This window comes from Microcebus murinus, chromosome 5 (genome assembly GCF_040939455.1).
Source record: "Microcebus murinus isolate Inina chromosome 5, M.murinus_Inina_mat1.0, whole genome shotgun sequence".
Taxonomy (NCBI): domain Eukaryota; kingdom Metazoa; phylum Chordata; class Mammalia; order Primates; family Cheirogaleidae; genus Microcebus; species Microcebus murinus.
In genome coordinates, this window is record NC_134108.1 from 47670694 (window position 1) to 47691443 (window position 20750).

General features: G+C 33.6%; 1 protein-coding gene across 4 annotated transcripts in view; it reads left to right on the forward strand.

The window, feature by feature from the left end:
- The window catches only part of REV3L (REV3 like, DNA directed polymerase zeta catalytic subunit), a 174819-nt gene that overhangs the window by 72360 nt on the left and 81709 nt on the right, over positions 1-20750 (forward strand). For 2 of the 4 annotated variants that reach the window (XM_012753067.2, XM_012753064.2), the window contains 6 exons: positions 4951-5111; positions 13069-13165; positions 16188-16282; positions 16815-16919; positions 18318-18402; positions 18491-18639. In XM_012753067.2, coding sequence (XP_012608521.1) covers positions 4951-5111; positions 13069-13165; positions 16188-16282; positions 16815-16919; positions 18318-18402; positions 18491-18639 — 692 coding nt within the window. Of the gene's footprint in view, positions 1-4950; positions 5112-13068; positions 13166-16187; positions 16283-16814; positions 16920-18317; positions 18403-18487; positions 18640-20750 lie in introns of all 4 variants that reach the window. The other 2 variants (XM_012753062.3, XM_012753065.3) reach the window with 1 other exon arrangement.

Below are 20750 nucleotides of genomic sequence, written 5' to 3' on the forward strand. Positions count from 1 at the left end.
TTGCCTACATTCAAGATGTGGCTCTACTACTTACTAGCCAGGTTGACTTTAGGCAAGATATTTAATCTCTCTGTTTAGCTTCCTCATCTTTAAATACGGTTGCTGTTGATACACGTTGTTCTGATGATTAAATGTATTGGTATCTGTAAATCACTTAGCACAGTGCGTGGCACATTTTAATTGCAGTGTAAGTATTGGCTGCAGTATACATGTAAAACATTAAAGTGTAACGTTAAAGTCCAGTATACATGTAAAACGTATACATGTAAAACGTTAAAGTTAAAGACCTCACCCTTACTCTTAACTCTCTTCCCTAGAGACAATCACTTTCAGGGTTTGGTATATGTCCTTCTATTTTTTATACATACATAGCTTCATATATACATACTCTTTTTTAAAAATTTCCATATAATGTTGGTATTACACTAGGATGTAATCTCCATAATAGCAAAGATTTTTGTCTACTGTGTTCACTGTTGTATTCCCAGAGTTTGCAATAGTGCCTAGCACATAGTAATCAATAACTATTTGTTGAATGAATGAATGAACACAATACATATCATTTGGGGACTAGCCTCTTGATTCCTCTACTTACTTACTTATTTCCTGTGATCTTTACTTCCATTCTTAAACTACCTATTCTCTTGACTATACCCTGGACCTTGTCCTACCTCTGAGATTTTAAATGCAAGTATCTTGGGTTTTGACTACAATCTTCTATCTTTCTTTAAATAATTTTTGAGGTGTAATTTACATGACACAGAATTAACATATTAAGTGTGTATAAGGATTTAGTGTGTATAAGTGTTCAAGGATTTTTAGTAAATTTACTGAGTTGTGTACCTATCACTATAATTTAGTTTTAAAACCTTTTCATGGCTTCAATAAGATCCTTTATGTGTGGTTTTTGTTTCTTTTTAATCTTTTTAACTCTGTCCCTGAGTTATCCTACGCTACCTGTTTTTAGGCTTCAAACCCCTTGGCCCCAGTATTACTGCCCCATTTTGTAGACTTCTCTCTCCATTCCATCTTTTATTCCATTCTTTATCTGCCCTTCGGTCTGCCAGGTAAAACAATCAATTTTGAATTAATCCATTTATTTATTTCTGTCTACTAAGCCCAAATTTCTGATTACTGCAAGATAAAAAACAGTCACAGATTGGTGCCACCATAAATTTATGATCTTCAACTTCTGGACACTTCCCTGCCTTCCTTTACTTCTCCTTTTGTCTAGTTAATTATCTCCTTACCATCTCTAGCATCTACTCAAACGTTAAGTTCCTACTGAGCTCTTGCCTTCTTAATTTATACAGAAAATAGAACCCATCATTCCAGAATAGTGGTTTTCATAATATGAACTGGGGATTTCTGAAACCCTTTCAGGGAATCTCTATGGTCAAAATTATCCATGTACCAAGATATGATTTGCCTTTTTCACTGTGTTCACTGATAGTAAGTTAAACTGCTAGCACTTTGTGTGAAATCAAAGTAATGGCACCAAACTACTAATCATGTATTTTCCACCAATTAGCACTCACCACTAAAAAAAACAAAAAAGCCAGTTTTACTTAAGAGTATGCCTGAAGACATGGTAAAAAAAAACAAAAACAAAAAACAAAACTTAAGTTTATTGAATCTTGACCCTTGGGTATACATCTTTGTGATATTTATGTGACAAAATGAAAATAAGAATGAAACACATCTGTGTGCTGAAGTACTGTGATTGTCCTAAGGAAAGAAGCTCTTATATGATTGCTTTTAGGTATAAGCTGAACTAGCTACCTTTTTTTTTTTAATGGGACACCATCTTTACTTGAAAGAATAACTGATAAACCAAGTTATAGTGATCTGTATATTTGGCAAATACATTCTTGAAAATGAACAAAGTGAGACTGTCAGTTCAAGGAAAACAACTTATAGTATTTTGTTGCCAGTTATAAAATTTGAGCTTTCAAGCAAACATTAGAATTTTGGAAAACTTTATTTGCTACTGTGAACTTAAAAGCTTTCTAGTACCTAAAGATTTTTCTGATGAGATAGATGATATCAACAAAGATGATTTTCATATTGTTTAATGAACATTTAAAAGATCTATATAACTTAGTAGAATCATATTTTCTAAATGATCAGCACAAGACCTAAATCATCATTCATGGGTAAAAAATATTCAAAGTGCAAGATAGACCAATAGATTTTATGTGATAGAGTATAAGAAGTTCATTGATTTGGTTTTAGATTGTACATTGTAGCTAAAAAAGTATACTTTCTTGAATAAATTGCACAGAATATTGGTAATTATCTGAAAAGGCTTTTAAATTATTCTTCCTTTTTCCAACTACATATTTATGTGAGGCTGGATTTTCTGCATATGTTTCAAACCAAGCAATATATTGCAACAGATTGCAGAAGCAAATGTGATAATCCCACTGTCTTCTGTTAAAACAGAAATTTGCAAACATATAAAACAATGCATTTTTCTCACTAAGTTGTTTTTATTTTGGAAAATATAGGGTTTTCCCCCATAAAAATATTATTTATGTTAACATATAATAAGTTTATTGTTTTTAAATTACTTTAAAAGATTTTGTTTTACTTTTCTAATATGGTAAATATCAGTAGATACAAACTGCATAAACAAAAGCTCATTAGTGTTCTTAATAATTTTTAAAGAATGAAGAAGGGTCCTGGGACCAAAAATTTTGAGAACCACTGAAATAAAGCTCTGTTAATTTCCTATCAAAGGCTCTTAGACTCTATTCACATCCATCCTGTCCTCCTCCCTGCCTCTTTAGTGAAAGAGATTTCCTTCCCTCACCTCCAGGGCTCAAGATCCATCTTCTTTGACCTTTTCAAGAACCTCTTCCATCTCTCAGTTTTCCCCATCTTCCTCTCCTACACCATTTAAATATTAATAAGACTCACACACATTCATGTTCACAGACATACCATTCTCTTCATCTCGCCATTCTCCTTGAAGAATTTATACTTCGTGTACCCAATTTCTTACTTCTCATTCACTCTTTAACTTACTCCAATATGGCTTCTACCCCAACCATTCCACTGAAATTACTTTCACTAATAACCTCCGTGTTGCTAACTCTGATATTTTGTCCATACCTTTTCACATGATGGTAATCCTTATGATGCCTTAAAGCAATCTCAAGTGTTGGCTTCTGTGATATAAACCTCCTTTAGTCTTCTTCCTACCTATCTGATCATTCATGTTCCTGCCATTTTGTTGCTTCCTCTTTTAACATCTGTGGTTGTTTCTTAAGGTTGTGTTATACTTTCATCTTTTCCCTCTATACTTTCTCCTCTCTATATAGCCTTATCTACTGCCATGGTTTGGCTTGGTTTTGTTGTTTTTGTTCATCTTTATGCATTTGATTCCCAAATGTTTATCAATAGCCTAAATTTCACTCTAGAGCTCTTAATCAGTATTTCAAACCATTTACTGTATAAATAGAATAGCACACCATGCTTAAGAGTTACAGCTCACAAGTCAGAGAAAATTTGTTTTGAATCTTCCACTTTTTATTTGTGTGAGTCTTGATGACTTTTTAAATCTAAGACTCAATTTCTTTATTTGTAAAATGGGGATAATAAGAACACAGGTTTGTAATGAGGATTACTTGAGATTAAACACAGTATCCAGTATATAGTGTTCAAAAATATGTTAGCTACCTCTGCTGTGTTAATAAGATTATGCTACCCCCATCTTTATTATCATTCATTTCTAATATTATCATAGAAATCTGCCTGGATACCCCACTATATGTAAACTCCACTATACGTATATGTAAGGATAAAGCTGAGTTTATCCTTATTTCCCCTCCAAAACAACTCCAAACAAACCTGTTTTTCTTATAACCCTTTCTATTTCAACGAACCAGCTGGTTAAGCAGGAAATCTAGACATCAATTCTCAACTCCTGTTCTACCTCACTCTCCATATCTAGTCAGTCATCAAGGCCTGCCCATTTTATCCCTTTAATTTCTCCCGAATCAATACATTTCCATGATCTTTGTTACAGCTACTGTCATCTTAGTTTTTCCACAATAGCCTATTCACTCCCAACCTATAGTCTTTTGCATTCTCTACTAATCTAGTTGTATGACTTTCCTGGTATTCACTTCTCAGGCAAATTCCACTACCCTTCAGATGTCTTAATAGGCTCTGAATAATCTTACTTCTCATTACTTCTCTAGTCCCACATCTCACCACAGCCTCTGATACTAGGTCACAGTCTTAGTGGTTTCAGTTCCTAAATAAGGTGTGTTTTCTCATGACTCTTTACATGTGCAATTTTGTTTACATAAAGTACTCTTCCCTCACTTCAGAGAAAAGTAGTTAATACCTCTACTTCATCATTTAGTCCCCTGTTTAGAGACTTCCTCCAAAAAGGCTGTGCAGAAACTACCTCTGCACCTATATATGATTCTAAATGTTTAATATACTTATGCATAGTACTTACTATGCTATGTATAATTGTCTATTGTTTATATTCCTCATCATGGTGAAAAACAAAAAGACCTCAGGAAAGAAAAATAATAAAATGGTAACGGTTACTCTGGGGGGATTATGAGTCATATTTCCTTCTCCTTTTTTGAATTTTTATTTAATCTTTTCACAATTTTTCTTTCATTTTTAAAGAAAAATCTCATATTTTAAAAACTTTTCTTAAAATTTTGATTTTTTAAAATATAATTATTAAATTCATTTAAGACAAATATTCTTTATCCATGAAGTTTTTTGTCATTCAGAACATGCTGCTTACTTTAAAACTTGATTTAAGCTTTTAATTACTAACAAAATACAAATTTTCACTAAAATTGAAATACAAATTTTGTACGCTCATGTGTTTTCTTCTCTATATTTGTGTAATCATTGTTTCATTTAACATTTTAGGAAACATAATTTTATGATATAACTTTTTTTTTTCTAATTTAGGATATGTGAACTTTTGCAAAGTGGAGCCATAATGAATAAATTTTACCAGCCTCATGAAGCGCATATTCCCTACCTCCTACAGCTCTTCATTGACTACAATCTTTATGGAATGAATTTAATAAATCTGGCTGCTGTCAAGTTCCGAAAAGCAAGAAGGAAAAGTAAGGTTAATTTTCAAGTTCAAATTAAGCTTTGAAACCAGTGTTATATGAGCAATGATTTATAAAATAATATTAAATATGTATTTAGAAAATAAGTTATGTGAATAAAAAGTAAAGAAGAACATATGCATAGTGGGATTAGAGATTATCAGGAAAAGCATTCAGGAAAAATTTGGGAGAGAGCAGCTTTCTGAAGATATAATTTCACATATATTATTTACTCATTTAAATAGGAAAATTTGATGTCTTTTAGTAAACAGGCATACGTTGGAGGTATTGCAGGTTTAGTTTCAGATCAGATCACCTTTACATTGCTCAGAAATTGATACGTATTATGATTTTTTTAACCTCAAACTCTGTTACTTTCCATATTTTAGGTATAGTATAGAGATACATTAATACACTTTCAAAATCTCTATGGTTGTTACAGCCACGTTGCTTTTAGTCACTTTCCAGGTGATGTGAATAGCTACAGGTTAGTGGAGATGTTGGCCCCTTAGCACTCCAGCCATCACCACAAATATAGAACATTCCATCACCTCTGAAAGAAACCCTGTACCCATTAGCAATCATCCCCAAGCTTCCTGTAACTCCTACCCCTAAGCAACCACTAATCTACTTTCTGTCGCTGTATATTTGCCCAATCCTGCACATTTTATTTAAGTGGAATCGTATAATATGTGGGGTTTTCTTCTTCTTAGCATATTTTTAAGGCTCATCAGTGTTGTAGCATGTATCAGTATTTCGTTCCTTTTTATAGGAATCCCTGAAATTAGTCTGAGGTCATGCATGGTCTTATCTCTTAACCCAACCACAGAATAGTGAAAGGCTAGGAAGAACAGAGTCAAATATTGTGCAAATTTTAATTCAGTAGCTAGATATAATGCAACCTTATTCACTTTAAAGAAGTAAAAAAAATTGAAGGAGTAAAGGAATCAGAGAAGGTATAATGGATGGTAAGGAAAAAAAGGGATTTAGGTAAGAAAAAAATTTTTTTTAATTAGAAGAAAAAAGAGATTGGCAACTGAAAATTAGATTGAACAGCTCATCTTTTACCCTCATGTATCCACATTTGTAAGTAGATTTCTCTCCAGAATGTGGCAATCCCTTTAACAAATACATACCTTTTTATGGCCAAATAACATGCCATTGTGTGGTGAATATACTACATTTTGTTTATACCTTCATTAGTGGATGGACATTTTGGGTTGTTTTTGGCTGTTATAAACAATGCTGCTATCAACATTTATGTACAAGTCTTTGTGTAGACATATATTTTCATCTCTCTTGATCACTCAGAATTTCTGAGTCAAATGTTCTAGTATCTTTTGCTTTTTATTTTCATTGGATTCCTTCTACTTCTCTTAAAACAAAATAAAACTAATATTTTTCTTCCAACCCTAATATCTTTTCTAACTGCCATTATTTTTTCTTTTCTTCACTGCCAAACTTCTTGAACCAGAGGTTAGCTTTTTCTTTTTTCTTTCTCTCTCTCTCTTTGTTTTTTTTTTTTTGTTTTGTTTTTGTGTTTTGGTCTCTTAGTTTACCAGCTATTCTCTTTTGATTTAATTCCTTCTGTTTCTTCTACTGTACCCAAACTGTACTCTGAAAAGTCATGAGGAAGGATTTTTTGTTTCCCTGAAAAATGGGCTAGGTTGTTGGGATCAACCTTACTGTTAAAGACTATTTAAAATCCAGGTAAAATTGAAAGAAAAAAGTCTTAAATGTATCAGAAAGTTAACAAACAGTAAAGAAGTGCAGGCCAAAAGAGAATAGAGTGCTGAAAGCAACCTCCCCTGAGGACATTTGTAAATCCTGGAAAATTTAGAATCTTCTTTGAGATAGCCCTACCAAGCGAGAGAGACAGAAAGCAAAACCTAGGTCCTGCCTGGCAGGTCAGAACCCTCTACAGGATAGGGTAGGTCCTCAGATAGGTATTCCCTTCAGCTGAGCACAAACTGGGAAGTGGAGCACCTTTGAGATATTTCTTCAGTCCAGTTGAATCCCCTGAAACTAAAAGAGATTCCCAAAGTATAGAACTTGATCTGGGCTAGGCGTGGTGGCTCACGCCTGTAATCCTAGCACTCTGGGAGGGTAAGGTGGGAGGATTGCTCAAGGTCAGGAGTTTAAAACCAGCCTGAGCGAGACCCTGTCTCTACTAAAAATAGAAAGAAATTAATTGGCCAACTAAAAATATATGTATAGAATAAATTAGCCAGGCATGGTGGCGCATGCCTGTATTCCCAGCTACTCGAGAGGCTAAGGCAGACGGATCGCTTGAGCCCAGGAGTTTGAGGTTGCTGTGAGCTAGACTGATTGATGCCACGGCACTTTAGCCCAGGCAACACGGTGAGACTCTGTCTCAAAAAAAAAAAAAAAAAAAAAAAAAAGAACTTGATCTGAGGTGATAACTGATTTGAAAATACATAGTCAGGTCTGGCAGAAAAAGCAAATGATCTCAAATTATACCTAAAAGTAAAATTTCAAGTATAATATGTTCACACAATTTGGAATATACCAGACACACAAGAACACTAACCTCTGTGAGTAAAACCTAGCAAACACACATATATACCCCAGATCTACAAAATATTACAGATAATGGAATTAAATGCAGATTAAAAACTATATTTAAATCTTTATCAAATAGCCTTGCTATTTGCAATGCTCTATTGTACATTGTTATATTCACTAATAGTTTTGTTTGGTCTCTCTAACATGCCATTAATATCCTTATGTGGAACAATTTAGATGCAATAAAACTTTTTTAAAAAGAGAATGTTTTGTGATGACAATTTATATTAAATATTAGATTTTTATTTTAAATACACAAAGATTGGAGCATTGAGACGAGCATGTTCCTCCCTTTTAAGTGGACCAAAATAATTCATTCGTTCATAGCTAATTCTTCTAGGTAATAACCTTAGGTTTAGATGACAATTTATAATTTACTAAATACTAATTTTTGTTATCTCCTCAATCTCTTAGAATAGTTTAAATCTCCACAGTAAAACAAATTATGGGAATGAATAGCTCTCCCTTGGTCCTTAAGATCCCCAACAGGGAAGTTATCTAATGAAGGATGAGGTAAGGCTTGGCCTTTTTCTCCATAGAGACTGAAAAGGAAAGAAAGAGGGAAGATAAAATAAAAGTTGGAGAGAGACAAGTGCCTAACTTCCTTCCCTAGGGATTATAGCCATATTATTTCATATCTAGGATTTACTCCTTTTTTACAGTGTAGATATATTCAAGAGTAAAGGATTAAGGAGTCCCATTACCCAGTTTTAAGACTTAGTGTAAACCATAGTAATCAAGACATCATGGCACTGGTGAAAGAATGGACACACGTAGACCAATGGAATAGAGTAGAGAAAGAATGGACACACATAGACCAATGGAATAGAGTCCAGAAATAGACCTATATTTGAAATAGCCCCTAATTGGTCCGTATAGTCAGCTTAACTTTGACAAGGTACAAAGGTAATTCAGTGGAGAGAGAGACAGTCTTTTCACCAATATTGCTTGAATCATTGGATGTTCATATGCTAGAAAAAAAAAATAAGAACCCAGACATATGCCTCAAACCTTAAGTAAAAATTAAAATACTTCACAGACTTAAATGTAAAACTATCAGACTTCTAGCAGAAAATAAAGGGGAAATCTGCCCAACCTTGGGCATGGCAATGAGATTTTAGATAAAACACCAAAAACATGATCCTTGAAAAGAAAAATTGGTAAGTTGGATTATGTCAAAATTTAAAACTTTTGCTCTGTGAAAACACTGTTAAAAGAATGAAAAAACAAGTTACAGACCAGGAGAAAATATTTGCAAATTACATACCTGGTAAAGGACTTATATGTAAAATATATAGGAATTTATAAAAAGGAATTTATAAAAATCAACAATAAGAAAGCAAACAACCTGATTAAAAATTATCAGAAGACCTGAACAGACACTTCACCAAAGAAGAAGATATAAGGACAGCAAACATGTGAAAAGATGACGTTTAGCATTATGTGTCCTTACAGAAATGCAGATTAAAACCACACAAAGAGCTACGACTATACATGTGTTAGTTTGGCTAATATTAAAAAAGACTAACAATAACAAATGCTGGAAGGATGTGGAACAATAGCAATTCCCTTTCATTGCTGGTAGGAATGTAAACTCTAATAGTCACTTTGGAAAACAGATAGTTTCTTACAATGTTAAGCATAGACTTAGAGGATAACCCAGCAATTCTTTTCCTAGGTGTGTTTACCTAAGTGATTTAAAACCTAAGTCCACCCAAATCTGTACACAAATGTTTATAGCAACTTTATTCATAATTGCTAAAAATCTAAAGCAATTGAGATTTCCACTCAACAGGAGAATGGATAAATTGTTCTTACTATTCAGTGATGAAAAGGATAAGCTATGGATTCACAAAACATGGATGAATCTTTAGTATTTTACTAAGTGAAAGAAACCAGACTCAAAAGGCTACAAACTGGATGATTTCATTCTTATGACATTCTGGAAAAGGCAAAGCTACAGAAATGGAAAATGGATTATTGGTTGCCAAGGATTAGGAGAGGGGATTGTTGACTGCAAAGGTCTTTAGAGTGAAGGAATTCTGACTGCAGGGTCTTTAGAGTGAAGGAATTCTGTATGGTTCTGGGTTGGTAGATACATGATTATGTGTTCATCAAACCCATACAACTGTACTTCACTAACTTTAACCAAGTGATGAAGCATAATGTCACCAGTGATGTCATGTAGATAATCATGGACCCCTCATATGATTACAAAAGCACTTCATCTCTGTTATATTCTTTCCAAAAAAACCCCATAAATCCTGTCTAATCATGAAGAAAAACATCAGACGAACCCAGATTGGGAGTGGTTCTGTGAGTTACCTCTCAATACTCATGACTGTCAAGGTCAAGAAAAACAAGGAAAGACTGAGAGGAGATTGGGAAGACATGGCAACTGAATGCAACACGGCACCCTAGATTGGATTCTGAAACAGAAAGAGGATATTAGTGGAAAACTGGTAAAATTTAAATAAATGTGTTATTTATTTAAAAGTGATCTGGTAAACATAGATTGCAAAAATCCTCAACAAAACACTAGCAAGCCGAATCCAACAACACATAAAAAAAATGCACTATGAACAAGTGGAATTTATCCCAGGGATGAAAGGATGATTCAACATATGCAAGTCAATAAATGTGATATGTCATATCAACAGAATTAAGTACAAAAACCATATGATCATCTCAGTCAGTGCAGAAAAAGCATTTGATAAAGTTCAACATTACTTCATGATAAAAACTCTCAACAAATTAGGTATAGAAGGAACACACTTCAACATAATAAAGGGCATATATGACAAACCCACAGCTAACATCACATTGAATGGGGAAAAGCTGAAAACCTTTTGTGTAAGAACTGGAATAAGACAAGGATGCCCTGTATCACCACTTCTATTAAACATAGTACTGAAGTCATAGCAAGAGCAATAAAAAGCATTCACATTGGAAAAGAGGAAGTCAAATTGTCTCTCTGCAGATGATATGATCTTGTAGATAGAAAAACCTAAAGACTCCACAAAAAAACTTTTAAAACTGATAAATGAATTCAGTAAAGCTGCAAAATACAAAATCAACATTAAAAAAATCAGTGGTATTTCTATACACCAAAAAGGAACTAGCTGAAAAGAAACCAAGAAAGCAATCTCACTTATAATAGCTATGAAATTTTAAAATTCCTAGGAATCAATTTAACCAAGGAAGTGAAAGGTCTACACAAGCAAAAACTATAAAACACTGAGGAAAGAAATTGAAGAGGACACAAACAACTGGATTATGGATGGAAGAATGTTTATGGATTGGAAGAATTAATACTGCTAAAATGACCATACTACCCAAAGCAATTTACAGATTCAATGCAGTCCTTAACAAAATACCAATGATGTTCTTCACAAAAATAAAATCCTAAAATTCACGTGGAACCACAAAAGAACCCAAATAGCCAAGGTAATCCTGAGCAAAAAAGAACAAAGCTGGAGGCATACTACCTGACTTCAAAATATGCTACAAAGCTGTAGTAATTAAAACAGCATGATATTGGTATAAACACAGGCACATCAATGATGAAACAGAATAGATAACCCAGAAATAAAAACATGTATTTTCAGCCAACTGATTTTTAACAAAGATTCCAAGAATGTACATGGGGGGAAGGATACCCTCTTCAATAAATGAGGCCAGGAAAACTGGATATCCATATACAGAAGAATGAAACTAGACCCCTATCTCTCACTGTATACAAAAATCAAGCCAAGATTGATTAGAGACTTAAATGTAAGAACTGAAACTATAAAACTACTAGAAAATAAACATAAGGGAAACCCTCTAAAGATATTGGTCTAGGCAAAGATTTTATGGCTAAGACCTCAAAAACACAGGAAACAAAAGGAAAAGACCTCAAAAACACAGGAAACAAAAGGAAAAGTAAACAAATAGGACTGTATTACACTACAAAGCTTCTGCACAGCAAAGGACATAATCCAAAGAGTGAAAAGACAACCTATTGAATGGGAAAAAATATTTGCAAATTCATATGGCAAAGGACTAATATACAAAATAAACAGCCCAACTCAGCAAGAAAGTGAGCCACCACATCCAACTACCATGTTTCCCCGAAAATAAGACAGGGTCTTATATTTATTTTTCCTCAAGAAGACACCCTAGGGCTTATTTTTAGGGGATGTGTTATTTTTTTTAAGTATGGTATAACAATCTACATTTATTCAAATATAGTTAATTCGTTGTCTTCTGGAACATTATCATAACTCTCCAAACCCTGAATTCCATCCTGAATTTCTTGTGACTCTATTTCCTTTAGAACCATTGGCCCCAGTCTCTCATGTCAAGCAATAGAGCTCTCATGGGGCAGATGAGAAGGGCTGCTCGTTAACCACTCCATGACAAAATGCATGGGTTGTGCAGATATGCTACGTAGCCATGCCCATAACTAGGTCTTATTTTCGGGGTAGGGTTTATATTGCACAAATGCTTAGAAATCCTGCTAGGGCTTATTTTATGGGTAAGTCTTATTTTCGGGGAAACACGGTACTTGAGAGGCTGACATAGGAGGATTGAGTCAAGGAGTTCAAGTCCAGCCTGGGCAACATAGACCCCATCTAAAAAAAGTTGGGCTGGGCATGGTGGCTCACATCTGTGATCCTAGCACTTTGGGAGGATTGCTTGAGGCCAAGAGTTTGAGCCTGGACAATGTAAGTGAGACCCCACCCACACCTTTCTGCAAAGAATTTTAAAATAGCTGGGCGTAGTGGCATGTACTTGTAGTCCCAGTTACTCAGGAATCTGAGGCAGGAGGATTGCTTGAGCCCAGGAATTCCAGTTATAGTGGGCTATGATCATGCAAGTACATTCCAGCCTGGACACCAATGTGAGACCCTAGCTCTATAAATAAATACATAAGTAAGTTGATCTTGTAGAGGTAGACAGTAGAATGACAGTCACCAGAGGCTGGGAAGGCTGTGAGAATGGGGGAGGGTAGAAGAGAGGTTGGTTAATGGGTACAAACATATAGTTAGATAGAAGAAATAAGTTATAGTGTTTGATAGCATAGTAGGGTAGCTATAGTTAATAACAATATATTGTATATTTCAAAATAACTGGAAGAGAAGATTTGAAATGTTCCCAACACAAGGAAATGATAAATGGTTGCAGTGATGGATATTCTAAATACCCTTATTTGATCATTACACATTATCTGTGTGTATCAAAATACTGTATATACCCCATAGATATGAATAAATATATATATTGATTAAAGGGGATCTAAAATTTATGAGTAATAAAATTTAAGAGAATGTTTACCTTCTTTGCAAAGGTAATTATGTGCAAATTTAAAGTAGTATTTATTTTCTTTTTTTATTCCCAGGTGACACATTGCATGCAACTGGATCATGTAAGAATCGGTTATCAGGAAATTCTCTTGGTGGTACTTTATTTCGGTGGGAAAAAGATGAAATACCAAGGTTAGTTAATGCTACAAAGGAAATGAAGATTTTATATATATCCTAATTGTGATCAGAAATTGGTGATTACCATAATTAAATTTTAGCCTTTTATTATATTGAATCTTTTTAATCTATAGGTTTATCAGAAAAGCAAATCTCAACATTAGTATATTACATGGAATAAAAGATTTAAAAAACAGCATGAAAATATACCTAGTTATTACCTAATTAATAAAAGGAATCTCGGGTAGACTTTATATTTCTCTTTAACATTCATCTTCATCATGCATTCTAAATTGATATCCTATTACCTGTCAAGTAAAAAAGTCACATTTTTAATAAAATAGCAATTCAAACTGAAATGCAAATATTTTTAATAAAAGTAACCCCTCAAATTTCTAAATGTTAAATATTTATGTAAAAATGTATATTGACATTCTGTGTTTATGAATAATTTGTAATTTCTTTTGTTTTATTATTGATCATACTTTTTTTGGAAGTAATATATTCCAAGTGCTAAGGTTTCCCTATCGTAAAGCATATATGTTATCAGCCCAACCAAAATATCAATCAAGGCAAGGGTGGTGGTACTACATGCCAGTAGTCTCAGCTACTCAGAAGGCTGAGGCAGGAGGATCACTTGAGCCAAGGTGATTGAGGTTGCAATGAGCTATGATGATGCCACTGCACTCAACCCCTGGCAACAGAGTGAGACCCTATCTCAAAAAATAAATTAATTAAATAAATAAATAAATTGTTAATCAATAGCTTTATCTACATAGAACTCAGAAATTTCTGTCTTACACCACACAGCATTGCTCAGACTTTCTTGATCCTTTTATGATCAGTTGAACATTCACAGGGTGGTTATGATTTTCCTCTTTTTACTATCCATATCACCTAATGCTTTTGAAGCAGATAATTTTTATGAAGAGTGCAAGTTGGAAAAAGTATTTAGTTAAATGATATTATTTTTTATTTTATAATAAGTAATGTTAATTTATTAATCAATTGAAGCTAAATTATCATTAAAATATTTGTTTAGACCTTAATCTATGTAGTTTCAGATCCCAGTCCCTAATATGTATTTGACAGAATTTCCCAAGTAATTATAAAATTACTTGGGACTTTTAGTACCTAAAATTAAGAAAGAATCTCATTAAATCATGATATAAATATTTTTATGACTAGAATATATCAGAATAAGTCTTTGAAGACTTCAAAGTAACATAGACAGTGACTTACCTTACCTCTTTATTCTGCCTGTTAGCAGGCATCAGGACATTTTTAATAAACATACACGTGTATTTCTTAGTTCTTTCATAGATACAGTGTAAATTGTTTTTATAATCATGTTGAAATGGTATTAAGGTTAGAAAGAACATAATTTACCACATCAATTTCAAGTTCTAATCAATCTAGGGCAGAATGACAAACAAGCTCTTTGTTTTTTCTTTCATTTTTTTAAGCCTGTTACATAGTCCCTTTATCTTAACTCTCTAAAGTTGGAACAAATCAATTTGACCCAAGAATTTTTACTTCCTTACTAGATTCCCTAGTTTGCAAAGTTCTACATTTAATAGCCTTTTTTTTTTTTTTTGCATTATCAATTAAATCAAAGTGTATTTGTCATTTAAAGCCATTTTGTAACAAGCCTCTTTCTGGTTAGGTTATATGAGTGTAGTAAAGCTTCACTAATTAGGAGTGAATTTAGGAAAACTTTATATATTAGAATGAAATGTTTGAATTTTAGAAAGTTTAGAATCCTCCTTAACCCCATTTTATTACGTTTAAGAGTTGTACATATTATAAGGAAAGATATGAATAGGCAAACATGAAATTAGATTATTTAGAATTATAATGTATAATAAATGTAGGATAGCTGTGTATGTATATTTTATCTCAGATTATCTTGTATTTTTGTCATGTTTATATTAAAATCTATAATTTCAACACATAAATAACAGATAATGTTAAAAAAGGTTTATCATAAATCAGTACTCTCCAAAACTTTGTTGGTTTCATTTCTATCCCCAATGCCTGCACCTTCTCCTGGGTGCCTTTTTTTTTTTTAAACAAAGAAATGTTTTGTGTTTCTTCACAAACATTTTAAGGGCCATAGCAAATAGCAAAAAAGCCATAATGAGATGAGGTTGCTGAGTTAGCAGCTCTACTAACCTTACTTGCTAGCTCAGTGTAAATTACTGTGTGTCAGGGACATTCAGGGTCATTTGCCTGAGTGTTAAATCCATGAAAGTCGAGAGTCTACAGCAGTAATCTCAACCCTGGCTACCCATAAAAATGAACTGGAGAGGATTTTTAAATTATAGCCATCTGAGCTGTACCCTTAATGATTCTGATTAGTAGATTTCTTACGTTAAGCTATGAACAGAAATGTTCAGAGAGGCACAATTGTCTATTTACCACTGTATTGTTATCTTTCATAACTAAACTGAATGATGTATCTACATGTATCTCATGACACAAATTTTTTACTCACACTTTTTCTATCTATTAGAACCAATTGTTACTTTTTTATATTTTACAGACAGTGTCTCGCTCTGCTGCCCAGACTGGAGTGTAGTAGCATGATCATAGTTCACTATAGTCTGCAGCTCCTGGGCTCAAGCAATCCTCCTGCCATAGCCTCCCGAGCAGCTAGAACTACAGGTGCATACCACCATGCCCAGCTAATTTTACTTATTTTTTTGTAGAGACAGGGTCTCACTTCATTGCCCAGGCTAGTCTCAAACTCCTGGTTTCAAGTGATCCTCCCACCATGGCCTCCAAGGAACCAAAATATGTATATACTGCAAAAGGATCTCAATAGAGTTGTCAGAATAATAGGTTTTGTATTTTTATCCTATTTTTCATTTAGATATACATACACAGAATCGATTATGTCGAATAATTGTGAATTAAGTTACTATCATCAGGTGTTCTGGTTATGTTTCAGCTAAACAAAAAATTGTATAAGAAAAAGTCTTACAAAATTTGTTCTAACATAATTATTGTGATTTTTGATATCTTTTTATTACAGCTCTTTAATACTGGAAGGTGTTGAACCACAGAGTACATGTGAATTAGAAGTGGATGCTGTAGCTGCTGACATCTTAAATCGGCTGGACATTGAAGGTACATACACAATTATTCATAATATATGTTTTTATTTTTTAAAAATTAATGACCAAATTAGAGTGGAAAAAGTAGGGAAGAAAACCATTATTAGAAAACTAAGATATTATAAAAGGTCAATGCAAAATATAATGAAGATTGTTTCAATACTTCTGATGACACAGTCATTTTTTCATTTACATTTTCATTCATATGAGTAAGTTTGCATAGATAGGAAACTAAAGTAAGTGTGACACTAAATAGAATTAGCCAATATAAAGTAATGTAATATACTCTGCCTTTTAATTTTCAGATTATATACCAGGGAAGGGACTCATGTCTGCTGTCTATCCTCAAATGTTTGATATTCACTTGCCGGGGTTTGGGAACCAGTAGGAAGAAAACTAAAAAAGGAGTAACATAAGAAATTTAGGTTGGGATAGTTTGTCCATTTTATTACACAAAGAAATTAATTGTTTTTTAAAGGCAATATGTTTAAACAAGTATTTTTCACTTTGACCCTTATAGTATTGAGGTATTGTTGTGATTACAGCTCAAATTGGTGCAAACCCTGGTCTACAGGCCATCTGGGAAGATGAAAAACAACGGCGAAGAAACAGAAATGAAACCTCTCAAATTAGTCAACCTGAATCACAAGGTATAAACCGAGTAGTACTCTGATGATTTTTTTGAACTAAATATTTTACTGGAAAAGTGTAAGCCATTGAGTTTTTCCTATGACATTAGAGTTTACTTTTCAAATTACCTTAAAATTTTTAATAATTTTTTTTCTGTTGTCATTGCTGTACAACCCCTAATTATTTACCTTTACCACTATCTCCAGAGTATAACCTATTGTCTCTCTCTCTTCCATGAGAAATTGACATCTTCACTGTCCTTGGTTTTCAGTGCACCTTGTCCTCTTGCCCCATTTCTTCCTTTCTCATCCCCTAATATGTTCTAGTCTTCTGTATTTCCATATGAGCTATAGAAAACTCACAGAAGATCATGAATCCCAGCTTAGAAACACCGTTTAGTTCATTATGCTTTGAAAATGTAGCCCATGAAATGCTGCCCCTAAATTTTTTTCTGGCTATATCATATACTCTCACTTTGTTTATTATATACAGCTCTGAAAAATATACTCATTTATTATTAAATGCCGCTGCATTCAAAAAGAATTTGAGGGAGCTTAAATAATACCAAGGATACAACAAAATTTTAAAAATAAAAGTAAAAGAATAAAAGACATAATTCAGAAGGCAAATATATTTGAAATACAACAGTAAGTCTGTATTGAAATCCAATTAAAATTTAAAATTTTTCTTATAATGTCTTGGATACTAGACATGTTTTGATAAATTTTGATTGCCTTTTAAAATTGAAATATTTTATATGGGGAAAATTTCTAGTTCAGGGTGTACAAAATATTTATAGGTAGAGAACAATGATTTTCTGTTTTAAACTTAGGTTATTATAGAACTTAATCTTGAACTGACTTTAAGTGTCTAATTTATAACTTTAGTAACAACCATTTCTCTTTTGTTTGATTCTGTAATATGACTACATTTGGGTGGTGTTATATGTGTCTAAAGAAAGATAGGGACTGGGCGCCGTGGCTCACACCTGTAATCCTAGCACTCTGGGAGGCCGAGGCTGGTGGATCACTTAAGGTCAGGAGTTCGAAACCAGCCTGAGCAAGAGCGAGACCCTGTCTCTACTAAAAATAGAAACAAATTAATTGGCCAACTAAAAATATATAGAAAAAATGAGCTGGGCATGGTGGTGCATGCCTGTAGTCCCAGCTACTCGGGAGGCTGAGGCAGGAGGATCGCTTGAGCCCAGGAGTTTGAGATTACTGTGAGCTAGGCTAACGCCATGGCACTCTAGCCGAGGCAACAGAGTGAGACTCTGTCTCAAAAACAAAAAACATTAAAAAATAAAAAAGCAAAGAAAGATAGGAAATTGCTACCATTTTAAAAGCTACTTTAGGAGAAAGAAAAATATTTTATTCATTTGCTGTCTACATTTTTTAATGCACTTTTAAAATTCAAAGATCGCAGGTTTGTGCCCGCAACAGAAAGTGAAAAAAAATTTCAGAAGAGACTTCAGGAAATTCTCAAACAGAATGATTTCTCTGTGTAAGTGGTTATTTATTATAGATCCCCAAAACTAATTTTATTGCTTTGTTATCTAGTTTGTTATAAAGGATATGTTTTAATTAAGCAGAACATTATCAGGATCTGTGGACTACAGTGATGGATCCCAGGATTTCTCAGCTGAATTAACATTGCACTCTGAGGTTCTGTCTCCTGAAATGCTTCAGTGTACACCAGCCAATATGATAGAAGTCCACAAAGACACAGAGTTGAGCAAAGGTGAGATTTTCTTTTCAAGTATACAGAAAATACTATAACAGACATCTGTGTATTTAGCACTGTAGTATTAATACTTGGTTGAGTTTACTAGGGTTTTTATTTATTTATTTTTTATTTTGTATTTTCTTATATTTGTATGTCTACCATGAGACTATTATTTGAAGTTTTAAATTTTACATAAATGGGTGAGGCACAGTGGCTCAAACCTGTAATCCTAGCACTTTGGGGGGCTGAAGAAGAAGGATCACTTGAGGTCAGGAGTTCAAGACTAGCCTGAACAAGAGCGAAATCCCATCTCTACAAAAAATAGAAAAATTAGCTGGGCATGATGGGGCACACCTGTAGTCCCAGCTACTTGGGAGGCTGAGGCAGGAGGATTGCTGGAGCCTAGGAGTTGGAGGTTGTAATGAGCTATGATGATGCTACTGCGCTCTAGCCTTGACAACAGAGTGAGACTCTGTCTCAAAAAAATCCCCCCCGCCCAAAAAAATTTTTTACATGAATGACACCCTACTTGGCATAGATTAAGCAACTTGCTTTTTGCATTCAACATTACATTTTTAAGCAACTTAACTCTGGTGTAATTTATATAACAAAATTCACTCATTTTAAGTGTATCATTTAATAATTGATAGTAAATTTACAAAGTTATGTAGACATCTTCACAATCCCACTTTAGAACATTTCCACCAGCCCAAAGGATCCCTTCTGTTCATTTGCAATTATGCCTGTTTCTACATCTAAACCCAAGTAACCACTAATCTACCTTCTTTTCTCTCTACATTTGCCTTGTCCTTCAGATACTGTATATTATAAATGAAAGCATACAATATGTACATTTTTGTGTCTAGCTTCTTTCATTTAGCATAGTACTTTCAAGGTTTATCCATTTGTAATATCTATCATTATTTCATTCTTTTTTGTTGCTGAATAGTATTCCATTATATATACCACATCACTAATTCATTCATCAGTTGATAGGTATTTGAATTGTTTTCACTTTTGCCTGTTAATAATAATGCTGCTATAAGCAGTAAAACATGAATATTAGTATAAATACCCTGAAGAGCTATAAAAAATGGAAATAGTAGCAAATGAAACCAGTTTGAGAATAAACTTAACTACAGCAATTACCTTTGCAGAGCAAAAAAAAAAAAAGAATAATGCTGCTGTGAACATTTGAGTACAAGTCTTTGTATGCTTTGTATGGATATATGTTTTTATTTCTCTAGAGTAGATACCATGGAGTAGAATTAATTAAATTTAATTAAAAACTTCCAAGCTATTTTCCAAAGTAGCAGCACTGTTTTACATTTCCACCAGCAATATGTGAAGTTTTCTGTGACTACATGTCTTCACTAACACTTGTTATTGTCTGTCTTTTAAGTTTGAAAATGTTCATTCATTTTAGCTGCTGATTAGTGTTCCATTTTAAGACTAAACAGTTTTTTCTGTTTCTCTATTCTACAAGTATTAAATGGTTTTCACTTTTGCAGTTAATGCTGTCTCTGTTTCCTTATGGCTATGCGCAAGAGTTTCTTTACAGAACACATACAGAGAAGTAATTTGCTGGATGTTAGAGTGTGTGCATTGTACTCTCCTTAGCATCTGTTCTAACAGTTTTTCTGTAATGCAGTTATCTTATACATGATTGGTAAATAAGAGAATGAAAGTTTTACTCAGAAGTCACACTGCTTCATATGCAATTTTTGTAGGCAAGGGGGCCTCAACATTTGATAGTATCAAAAAATAGATATAAAAAATTTTGCCACTATGATTCTTTGAAATGGTTGGTATCTCTGTATTTAAATCTGTATTTCCTGAGTATGTATGAGTTCGAGCATCTTTTTTTTTTTTTTTTTTTTTTGAGACAGAGTCTCACTTGTTGCCCAGGCTAGAGTGAGTGCCATGGCGTCAGCCTAGCTCACAGCAACCTCAAACTCCTGGGCTCAAGCGATCCTCCTGCCTCAGCCTCCTGAGTAGCTGGGACTACAGGCATGTGCCACCATGCCCGGCTAATTTTTTCTATATATATTAGTTGGCCAATTAATTTCTTTCTATTTATAGTAGAGACGGGGTCTCGCTCTTGCTCAGGCTGGTTTTGAACTCCT